We start from the raw sequence: 12,197 nt of genomic DNA, 5'->3' as shown, positions 1-12,197 counted from the left end.
TTCCAGAAACTTGTGCAAATAAACAGGAGATGTTTGCGTATGTGCTCGTCTGTGTGTGGCAGAGAGTGTGTACACTTGCATGTTTTTGTATCTGTGTGTGTGCATGTGTATTTTGGGCGGCAGGCAGCATTGACTGATATGTTTTTCCTTCTGTAGCTGTTGGATGAGTGTGGAAACCCATCTGCTCTATGCGATCCATGGTCCTATAGTGGCAGCGCTCCTCGTAAGTCTGCTAAGGCACGGTTTCAGCAAAAGGAAAAAGAAAAACATGGATAAGAACAATTGGCTATTATGTTTGTTTTTTGCTCCCTTTCTGCAGGTGAACCTCTTCTTCTTACTGAATATTATAAGAGTGTTGGTGACCAAGCTGAGAGACACACACCGTGCAGAGTCCAACATGTACATGAAGGCAGTGAGAGCCACCCTCATCTTGGTGCCCCTGCTTGGAATACAGTTTGTCATTTTCCCCTGGAGGCCAGAGAACCGGCTGGCTGGGGAGGTCTACGAGTACATCATGCACATACTCATGCACTACCAGGTAGGTACTGAGCTGACTGCAAGGCACTGCATTCATCAGAATTTCCATTACAGTACCAGATGGGAGCTCAATGCAAAGGTAATTCAGCGGAGAGTTAAAGAGCAAAAAATAGTGCTGCTTCACTGCCCACGTCGGTTGAGGTATTGTGCACATGTGGTCATTGACAGAGGAAAACAAATATCTGCAAGCGTTGTAATCAATGTACACTTAGTACTGAGAGTTAATACTAATATTTAGATGTTAGCCCTGAACTCTCCATGCAAAAAACGATCAATCTGTCACTCCTCTTGGGTCTCATCCGGCTCGAGATTTAGATGTTTCCGACAATTAACACTTTGTTTTCTGCCTCCTGATTGATTGATGTGATTCACCACTAATTTACCCTTTAAAAAAACAGTTAGGCACCCCATTAACTTTATTTAACTACATGTTAGACACTTCATTAAACAACAGGCAGGCAGGCTTTGAAATTTCCAGGTAGACAGAGAGTTCATTGAGGGATTACATTGCTCTATCACATTCTGTCTCTATTTAATTACTTTTGCAAAAAAAACAAAAAACAAAACAAGAAGTGCTAATCATGTTTACGTGTTTTGCTTTTTAAGGGATTACTGGTGGCAACAATATTCTGCTTCTTCAACGGAGAGGTAAGAATTGTTCATGTATTTCTGCACATTAGCACTTTCCCATGGTTGGCTGCTGCAACACAATTGTGGAAAATTATAGAAAGTGTGTGCAAGACTGCACTGATTTGCCTGCTGTTGGCCTACTGTAAAATGAGATGACAGTCACTGACATTATTGCCGATGTTTAAAAGGTACCGTCTACGCCATCACTTTTGAAGGCAACAGTATGTCAGCACTGTAAAATTCTGAAGATTGAGAAGGTTTGTTTTATACATTTCCTACAATATAATTTGTGCTCTTTTAAAGATAAAGATGGGCAAGCTGAGGCTGAATGACTTACATTTTTATAATCAAGATCTCTGTGTTTGCCTGGCACAAAAGGGGGAATGAATAACAACAAAAACAAAACAAACAACAGGAGAAAAAAAAGGACAAAGTCTATCAGCCAAAATATGATTTTAAACATCAACATTGGTCCAGAATTTCACAATTTCAACCCTGCTTATGTTATAATGTAACTTGTGACATGTTTTCTGTGCCTACTTCAGGTTGTCGGTGACATTATTTAAGCCCTTATGTCCCCACCACTTTTCAACACAAGCTGACAGCCTTGATACCTCTGTCATGTTTGTAAGCCAAATATGAAACTGGCTCAGTCCTAAAATAGACATTTCTTCCAGCACCTCCAAAGCTCACTAATTAACAAATTTGTGTAATGAGGGAGCTTTAGGAGCATTGGCAGGAAGACTTTGTTAACTTTGGATGGAGCCAGGAGAGCTATTTCCCCCTGTTTCCAGTCTTCATGCTAAGCTAAGCTAACGTCTCCTGGCTCCAGCTTCATATTTAGCATGTAACTCTTAGCAATAGAGCGTATAGTTCCCAAATTGTGGAACTATTCCTTTAAGGATATTGTATTTTGGAGAGGTTCCACTATCGGTGCCTTCTGTGACAAAACAGTGCTATAGTTTTTATGGAGCAATTGCCCTTTGATAAAGGTCAACCGGCACATGCTACTCTGGGAGCTGTTCAGTCATGGAGCAATAAAGCCGGTCATTGCTTATGACATTAAGTTTGAGGCATCAGACTCCATCAGGCAAAACATTTTCAAATTTTGTTTTTCCAGGTCAGATACCTGGCGTCTTACATCTGTACCTGATAGCATATCAAGAAGTGACCCAAAAACAGACTCAAAGTTGGATTTTGGTGTTGAATTCTTGAGTAAAACAGTTGTAACTTGACAGAGATGATACATCTGTCATGAGTCCAATTGTAACAGGTTATAAAACAATGTGCTGCTTGTCTCTTCTGAGACCCGTCTTGTGTTGCTGCAGTGAAAGCTGAAGGGTCATGTCAGGTGAAGAGTAAGACACAGTTTATAAATGACTGTGTGGTTTCCAAGCCCAGCTGGAAATTGACTCTCCTTTCAAGTCCTCCTTTCAGCCTTTCTAAGTCTGTCTGCAGCTGTGTGACTGCGAGCATCCTTAACTTGGTTCAAACACTTCTTCTCTAAACCAGTGAGCTTAATTTCCATTAAAGAGCAAATCTGGGGTTAATGGTGTTGTAAAGACCTTTTCGGCTCCGCGGAGCCATTGTGTGACAGATTCTATCAGGCTCAAGGTCTCTGCAAAACAAAGTACTGACACTACATGCTGTTAGGTTGAATTATGCATTTTAAGCAAGTCGTTAGGCTTCATGGTGGTGTGAACACCACAGACAGATCGGGCACGAACAGACGACTAATTTTGTGTGACACAATGTGCTTTTGAAATATTTGGTGACACTTTATAATAACCATTATTAATAAATGGTACATTTATAGCTGATTAAACTGTAGTTATTAGTTATTTCACTGTCAACAAACAATGAAATGCTCTATAAACATTTATTAAGCAGTTGTAAAGGTTTATTAACCTTCAATCCAAATAATGTTTATGCTACACATTTATCAACCATTTTTAAAGTATTATAAACATCAGGTGCAACTTTACAATAAACAGATAAAAAAAATTATTCCATTGTTTAGTATCAGTATTAACAAGCTATTAACTGAAGTTTCATTAACTATTTATTAATGATGATTATTGTGAAGTATTACTGGTAAGTAGGAGGTGATTACCGAGCAACATATTTCAGATTTCTTTCAAACTACCAAAATAATTACTTCAAAATGTATTACGTTATTTAAATGACTAAATTCTTTAATACATTTCCAGGAAACTTCCTCCTGGTTTCTGCTTAAATTCAGCTGATCATGCCACTCTAAAGCAATATTATGTAGAAATTGGCATTTTGTGGAAAAAAATGGAGTTTAATAATGTTGCTGTAATTCCCCACTAGTTAATGTCAAACTTCCCCTTACCTCAGATTTCTGACCTGCAGAGTTTAGTCGTAAACAAGCTGGAAATTAAAATGGCATGATCAGCAGAAGTTAAGCGGAAACCAGCTGGAAGTTTCCTGGAAATGTTTTGAAGAAATAACCACATATTTTTGAACTGCTTTTTGAAAAAGAAAAAAAAAGACTATCATTATTGAGTCATGTTGGGGTACTTTTCAATAGATTTTGAGGTAATTATTATGGTAACTGAGGGGTAACTTAACAGAGATGTGAAATATCTTACTTATTAATTACCACCTACTTACCGTGAAATTTGTGGGCCTGTAAAATTAAATGCTGCTGATGTTTTAGTTAAATTCTGGTAAAACTCCCTCTGTTACTCATAGAGGATGAGGTTTCAGCGTGAGAATAAAACAGGCCAGAGAAGCATAAACTGAGCGAGCAGCAGATTTAAACACTCAGCATGAGGCGTCGGTTGTGGTTTACACATGCAGCCTGGAAAATAGGTCAGCCATTAGATCATACGTGAGCAGCCAGAACACAGCAGCGTATTTTAAACGATGTAAACACCATAAACAATGTGCAGAGCGTATGTCTGGAGGACGAGCTAACCAACTATCACAAGGGAATAAGAGGGTTTGGCCTCATCCGCATAATGACCAATTCAGCTCCGTTAATCAGGACACAAGTTTCCGGGGGTGGTTTCAATTCTTTTTTTTTTTTAATTCAAGGCCAAACTGCACAGACCTGCCTTGTTTCTTCAATGGCGCCATTGTGAAGTTAGGTCAGTGAGACAAACAGCTTTCATGCTGTATTTGTGACATCAAGCAAGATGTTCCACATCCAGGCTGTAAGGCCCGGCTGCTCTTTTGTCTCATTAGAACAATTACTGTCATAATTTAGATAATTAGACTATTGTGTGTTAATACACCAGCAGTAATCACAGTAGTGTTTGGGGTTTTACAGAATAAAAAATTATGAACATTGCACTGCAGGAGGATTGTAGCTCTGGTTTCTTGTTTTAGGAACTCGATTCGTACTTCAGTTCTTCTTAAATCAGTCAGTTGATACCTACATAATGTTTAATTGATTAACATTTCAGATAATCAGTTTATTATTTATCAATAGAAAAATGTTGAAGATTCACTTTACACCTTTCAACTGTGAAGATTTTCTCCATTTATCACATTATCACATTATTTGAATTCAGTATATTTGGGGTTTGGGCTGACACTATTTGAACATTTGGAAAAAAAATACCACTCCAAAAATAAAATTGAAAACAACAACAACAACAAAAAAATCACTCAATACAAGATTTTATTTGCTTGTAATAGGTTAAAAAACATCTGCCCATGGAATAAGTGAAAACTGTCTTTATCTCACTGAAATGCTACTTGAGTATGTTTTTGATTATAAATTAGACAAACATTCAGTAGGATTTTGAGTTTTTGCATTGTTTTAACAATTTACAGACCAAACAAGTAACAGATTAATACTAAAGCCTCCATCCATCCAACAGCAATATGCTCGCTACTCACATCACGTCTTGGCAAGAAACCAACCGCTGTGTCTACTTTGGTGTTGCAGTGTGATCTGGTTGTTGTCATTTTGAAGTTGGTGTTGCAGTTTGTCCCATTTTAAAGACATTTCTGATTTAGAAGTTTAAACTAAGGCGTTTCATTTAATAGCTGAATATCACATCAGAACTGCCAAGAGGTTAAATAGAAGGATTATAAAGGATTACTCACAGTGTGTCATCAGCATAAGAATGGCTTTTGTGACGGTTCAATATGGATTTGGTTTACATGCTTATTATTGTGGTAACTGTGTCAAATGGCTTCTGCAAGATAATGTTAAGTAATGTCAGCGAGATTGTGGATATCTTGAGCTCTTTTTCTGTAAATGATTGCATGAAAATCTGTTGCTGTCCGTTGTGTGATTTTTTGAAGTTGGATAATACTCTTATCAGCTCATTTGTGCAGAACATTTAAGAAGACGATGCAGCCCACTCTGGTTTTGTTGCTGATTGATACAGAGTGACTTTTTAGTCAACATGCAATGGAGAAAAATAACATTCATCAACATGGCATCTGTGCAAAAATTGAAAATATACCCAAAATTATCAAACTATAGGCTGTACTAGCAGGTAATTACGAGATTAAATCTTTAACACGCGGCTCAGTATAGATTTCATCTTTTCATCAGCCACATGCGCAACTTGGCAGCACTTCAAGTTATGTGACTTGAGTGTTTACATTTCCTAACTGGCGTCTGTTAATGGGATCGGGATCAGAGCGTTCCACATATGCTGCAGCAATTAAGTTCGCTTCAGTGAAGATCACCGTCGCTCGGATTATTGGATTGGAAGCCGGTGTTTGCATGGGCTCTGCCTCACTCAGGTTGTTTCGCATGTAAATTTGAACGTCTGGTGGAATCATTTTTTGGCCAAAGCGGAACAGAGTTTCATGGCCCTGTCGTTTCTGTGTTTTATGTGTCTGTGGTGTCTTTCACCCTGTTCCCAGTGTTCTTCCCAGCCTATCGTCTCCTTCCTTGCTCTCTTGTTTTCCCTACTTATTATGCTCACCTGTGTTGTCATCTGCCACACTCTACCTGCTAACATCTTTCCTCATTGTTTTTGTTTTTCCGAAATTTGCAGTGCCAACATTTTGACATGACAATGGACCATCCCTTTAACCCTTGTGTTTATGTGTCCTGCAGGTGCAGGCAGCTCTAAAGAGACAGTGGATGCAGTATAAAACCCAGTTGGGTCAGAGACGGAAGGACCACTGCTCGATGCGCTCCACGTCCTACACAGCCACCTCCATCACCGAGGTGCCCGCCTTCATGTACCACCACGACTGTAACAGCGAACACTTGAACGGGCGCCACACGGAGGACTCTGAACTGGTGGCACTAAAGTCAGGAGAGACGTACGCATGAGCCACTGAGGATGAAGAGTGGAGCGGTGGAAACAGATGAAGAAGAGCAACAGTGCAGCGGAGATGTACAGCGAGAAATTACTCAGTGATCAAATCTCAGAGGCTGGTTTGTTCAGCCCAGAACGACAATACGGGTCTGGAAATAGAGAGCTTGGGCTAGCTACAAGATGCTGACATTTTACTTTACATTGCTGTTGCGACTGCTTTTCAAAAAACTTTGATGTCAAGAACTTGTGGCACGAGACGAGAGCTGCTTTTTCGACGGGTGTCACTTCCTAAAGCTGCTAAACTACGACTGCGAGGCTTGTGAGAGAAAAAACTGTGACTGTGATGACAGCTAGAGTGCTGATGTTTCCTGTTAGGAGATGATGCTGCTGAATGTGACAGTGAGGATGATGCTGGATCTGACTGACACGGGGTAGAGGTGTTTTAAACGTGTCATGATGATGATTTTTAAGGTGAAGTAGAAGAACCAATCCTTCCTAACCTCACCTATACCAAAGGGTACTGTATGTTGGCCACAGCTATGAAGGGGTGTCCACACACACACACACACACACACACAACCACACATACACCAACAAACTTCACAAAGCTGATCGTATGTGCCATGATGGGTCAGATTTCACAAGGCCCTCCGTGCTTGAAGCTCTGGAATTGTGTACATAATATATGTTCACCATTTTTCATTTCCAACAAAGTGTTTTTCAAAGGATTTTATTTTGGTTTTCTATTAATATTTTATTCTTGCCGATTCCTAAGTACGTGTCAAGTGTGTGTCCTGTGATGCTGCACCCCCGACGGCTTTGTATTTTTGCAGCTGCTGTATTTGTGCCGATGCTGAACATCACAGGACCGAGAAGCAAAAAGAAGAAGCTAAATGCACAAAAGAATATATGAATAAAAAACTTTATTTTGAGGTTTGAACAGCCGTAAGAGTTGGTTCAGTGTGTGTGTGTCGAATGCTATCGGTTGTGCCAATGATTCTGACAAGCGAGCAGTTCCTCTGCGTGGAAGTTGCACCGTCTGGTTTTATTCTCAATCATCCCTCGTCATGATGCCTTTAATCTATAATATTCTGTCCTCCATGCATATTTGTTCATGAGCTTTGTAGCATTTTGTTTGAATGAGCATCTGGAGCAAAGTACAGTCTCGATAAAGATGAAATGATGAGAGGATCACATCCACACAAGTTTATATCTTAAAGGCATGTTCACATCTTACTCACAAACAACAAACGTGAATAATCTACTCTTTGTCCTGAACGTACTCATTCTACTTTTGTCATTTTATTGATGCTTTATCATAGCTCTGCCATAAAGGATTAATTAATTAATTAATTAATTAATTAATTGATGACATTTAGGTATGAAGACAAACAAAAGACCACACTGAATTTGCTTTGTGTGGTTTTGTTTAAACTTGCATCAATTCTGTGTCCTGCATTTATGTATGGAAGTTACCCTGAAGCCCAATACGCTTCTAAACTGCATCTCTGATAACAGACATTTCATTCAGCCAGAGAAAAAAAAGATTATTATCCAAGAGCCAACAGCCAATAAAGCCTCCAGCTGGCTCAGACTGCTGTGATTTGTTTGTTGACCCCTTCACAGAAAAGAGCCACTCCCTAGGAACAAGTTCAGAGAACTAAGAAGACACAGAGGAGCACCTTTACGGATAAGTCTGGAGGTATTCTGTATTCCTAAATCCCATTAAAAACAAATCCAATGATGCATTAGCCCATCACTCAATACTTTATCAGGTCCTTGCATGACTGTGGCTCCCAGCATCAAGCCCATTCATTTGTAATGAAGGCGCTCGTCTTTAAAAACGATTGTAGCTTTGCCTTTGAAACAATGTTAGGTAATTTTCTAAAACAAAAAGCTCGGCACTCTAGTTTTATTTATTTTCATCTGCGCATTAATACATGTAAATGCTTTAGTGAGTGTTTCCAGCAGCAGGATGGCGTATGTAGGATTGAGTCAAGATAAACCTCATCATATGTCAAGTGTAACAGTGTGCCTCATACTTCTTTCACACTGGTCAAAAAAACCCACCAACATCTGGCTTTTGTCTAATGTGAATGGCTACAGTCGGCATTCAGTGCACGCCAAATGTTTATCAGCTCCAGCAGGAATGAGGAATATTCCAGGAGGAATAATGCTATGACATATGTTAAAGCAACGCAATAACATCAGTTAAAAGAGAGAATGAAGTATAAGGTATTTCAATAGCTACCTATGTGTGTGAGTCATAGTTAGTCACTGGTACTGCGTATTTGCGAATCTCAACAGAGAAGAGAAAGAAGTGAGATATCTCACTGCTGACCAACTTCTGTTGTCAGCTCCGGGAAAAAATATGTGTCTGATATTATGAAGACCTTTTAAAACAAGTTTTCTGGATGTAGTCTGATGAGGTATATGATCTGCTGCTTTCTACTGTTTCCTGTTTTTCCCGGTGCGTTCATAATGAGAATAACAAATAAAAAATTCAGAAAGGCAAAGACGTCTCCTGGCAATGAGAAAAGTAGTCAGTCGTGTATTTTTGGCGGGCCTATCTGCGTTTAAAAAAAACCCACATATATGCGCTGATTTCGATGTAAAAAGAGTTTTTTAAATAGTGTTTTTAATAGTTTTTTTAGAGAACGACAGAGCCGTGGGGCACGAAGGAATAAAGCACATCATGCTTTGGATAAACAGACACAATACTTGTTAGGAGGATCAATTCATTGTTGGTTTATGTTTTATATTATATAGAATATCCCCAGACTTTAATCCTAATATGGTTCTCTGAGATTACAGTTTGGGTGCTATAATTATATTATATTTTCTGTCTACATGTGTGTTATTATTGGTTGGATTTTTATGTCAGTGTGATTATTTTTAGGTTTTCTTGTCATTGTAAACTGGAATAACTTTTGCCAGGATTTGTGTGAGAGGGTTATAATGAAATGTATGCTCACATGGACCTATAGAGTGAAGATAGAATAAGATGTGCACATTAAGTCTAAAGCTTAGACCTTGACCTTTAAAGTGTGATGAAAAAAGTCCACATTGTAGTAACTGGCTTATAAATTACTATTAAAATATAGTAAATCTTAAATGATTAATATGATTGCAGATGCATTGTGAAGAACTGCTTTCTGCAAAAGCAATATAACCAGAAGACTTGGAGGTTCAAATAATGTTTTTAATGGCGTTTTATCTGGGAAGAAATCTGAACACTCACTACTGCGAGCTAATAACATTAAATTGGTGTAATTACAACATCAAGTCTTGTCAAGGAAATGATCAAAGTCAAGGACGCAGCCCTTTGCTGTTTGCAGTTTAGCCAGGATTAGTTGCGTAAGTGAGAAAAATGACCCAAATTCCCCCTTGAATAAAACAGACGTTTGGACCTACTGCAAAGCTACTTTTCAATGACTTTACGGCTGCTGGCAGGTATAATGAAGGAACAGAATGTGACAATCAATAGAGAGGATTACATCATTATTCTAGCAGGTTTTATGCTACACATGTTCTCAATTTCGAATATTTATTTTAGTATGTACTTCACGTTCCTCTCCACATTTCTAACGGTGATTTGTCTTGGATGTGACGCACACTGTAAGACATATTATTAATCTTTCTGGTTTGAGGAAGACAGATTCTGTATATCTTGTACGTTCATGTAAATACCAGCTGACACTGTGTATATTATAGATTTTTTGCACTGTGAAATACTCTGACAGCTATTTTTGTTACCGTCCTGTCATTCATTTTGGCTTGTGTTTGTCTCTTTTCTCCCCCTCAGCTCGGACTGGAATCATCTCAAAGCTGTAAAAAAAAAAAAAAAAAAAACCCTGCATTTTGTAAAAGCCAAAATTGATTGGTGTTTTTTTTAAGAAAAACCTTTTAGCACAAGAATACAGACATAAAAGATTCTTTGGTGTTTCTCTTTATTTCCCCAGCGAATAGCAACAAGAGAAACAAGCTGCAAAATGTTGTTTGTAAAGGAGAAACAAGGAGGAAAGAATTTAGGTAGGAATGGACAATTTGCAGCACTTACTTGATGATGAAAAGTGATTTTCTTTTCATGCTGTGATTTTTAAACAATTTGATGAAATGATGGACTCTAAAGGGAAAAGAAAAATTAACTTTTTTTCCAACTACGCCAGCAAAAACTTTGTTTTCAAAGATTCTGCCGATGATTCAGCAGCATTTTGCTCACCAACACTGTTCTTGACGATATTTCAGGGTTGAGAGATTTTTAATAATGAGTGTGCAGGGAAAACAAAGGAAGTCTTACTCCATTAAGTGTCTTTGTGATTCCCGGGCTTGGCTGTACCATAGCCCCTTTCCAAAGGGTCGGCTCGAATCACATACCAGCACCTGATGTGTGGAACGGGACAGAATTGAATGACACATTTTGTCTCCAAGATGGATGGCGGCTCACACCGTACAACAAATTAAGGCTGTTATCGCACTAACAAGGCTGAGTTCTCCACTTCATACGAATATTTTTCAGCCTTCCTATAGACGGCTACTGTATAATATGCAATTTCAGGCTCTGCTGAATCCTAATGGTACAGTCAAGAGAAGAGGACGTACTGTCACCCTGTATGTGATGATGAAGTTAGACGTGTATGGAGCCATCTAGTTATTCTGCTGATGAGTACAGTCCCCTGCTGACAGCATAACACCAAATTCATGCAAAGGAATCTGTAAATGAAAATATTCAAAGCTGAAATTGTGTGCAGATTTAAAGTGATAATGAAGATAAAACCTATCTAGCATGGGCTTTTCGTCAGTGGATTCAATGGAACAACAAAGTTAGAGGGAGAAGCCATAAATTGCCTCGAACAGCCTCCATTTTGGGAGCCTGCCGGCCTGGGAAACTTCAGGAAAATGTCTGCGGCTGGCTATTTCAAGCATTTGAGAATTTTCCCTGACAGCGACAATCTCACAGTACACTGGATAAATCCCAAATGTGTCACGTGTGCTCAAGAATTCGACGGTGAAAATGTTGCTCTGTTTGCTTTTACTCAGCGGTGTTCAAACAAGAGATGACAAGAGTTTCATATCCAAATCTTCATCTGTGCGTTAAACATTTTTCAAGGTCACTTGAAACGGTCAAGTCCCCAGCTTGTGGCCGCGACTGCTCGGATCGCTGTTGTCGAAGACGGTCACGTTTCCTCGCATTTGTGTCCAGTCATTCCAGCTCGAGTGAAGTGAACCACTCTTTCACCCAAGGCTTGGAGCACTTCCAGCTGTCGTGGCCAGAAATTCATTACAACTGAGCCGCGCTGCAGTGGGCATGATAACAATGGAGAAAGGAGGTGTGTTTTCTGTGAATTTTCTTTTCTGGGTTTGGTAACAAACGAAGACTCTGCTCCCCCGTCTCATTCATCAGGGTGTGATAGCACCTCATCTGGATTTCTACTTGGCTACAGTGCACCGCAGCTCTCAACCCTGCAGCACACACCGACCCAGCTCACAGTTACAGCCCGTGAGCAAACATGCCTGGGGTACTGAGAGACCAAAGATTGTCACTGTATGTTTATTGAGCGGATTATATTTACAGTGGATTTATAAATAACTAGCTTAATAGAAGCACACAATTACTTAAGTCATTCTGGATTATAAATTGTGCACTTGAATTAACAGAACGTAAAGTTAATAGATGTTGTTGACATTTTAACGTATAGATGAGAGCAACCCATCCGAGTACGTTGCCCTTCCCCTTTTGGGTAAAACAATCCTTCAAATTTGAATAGC

At 39.2% G+C, this 12,197-nt stretch overlaps 1 protein-coding gene across 2 annotated transcripts in view; it reads left to right on the top strand.

The window, feature by feature from the left end:
• Positions 1 to 10,345, top strand: part of calcr (calcitonin receptor) — a 63,021-nt gene extending 52,676 nt beyond the window's left edge. For both annotated transcript variants that reach the window (XM_084380266.1, XM_084380265.1), the window contains exons 19-22: positions 157 to 223; positions 320 to 538; positions 1,144 to 1,185; positions 6,221 to 10,345. In XM_084380266.1, the coding sequence (XP_084236392.1) occupies positions 157 to 223; positions 320 to 538; positions 1,144 to 1,185; positions 6,221 to 6,442 (550 nt within the window). In that variant the 3' untranslated portion in view covers positions 6,443 to 10,345. The remainder of the gene's footprint in view (positions 1 to 156; positions 224 to 319; positions 539 to 1,143; positions 1,186 to 6,220) is intronic.
• Positions 10,346 to 12,197: the final 1,852 nt, after the last annotated feature.

The sequence above is a fragment of the Pagrus pagrus genome, assembly GCF_965226575.1.
Source record: "Pagrus pagrus genome assembly, chromosome: 17".
NCBI classification, from domain to species: domain Eukaryota; kingdom Metazoa; phylum Chordata; class Actinopteri; order Spariformes; family Sparidae; genus Pagrus; species Pagrus pagrus.
The sequence above is the reverse complement of the archived record's forward strand: the minus strand, read 5'-3'. Positions and strand labels throughout refer to the sequence as shown.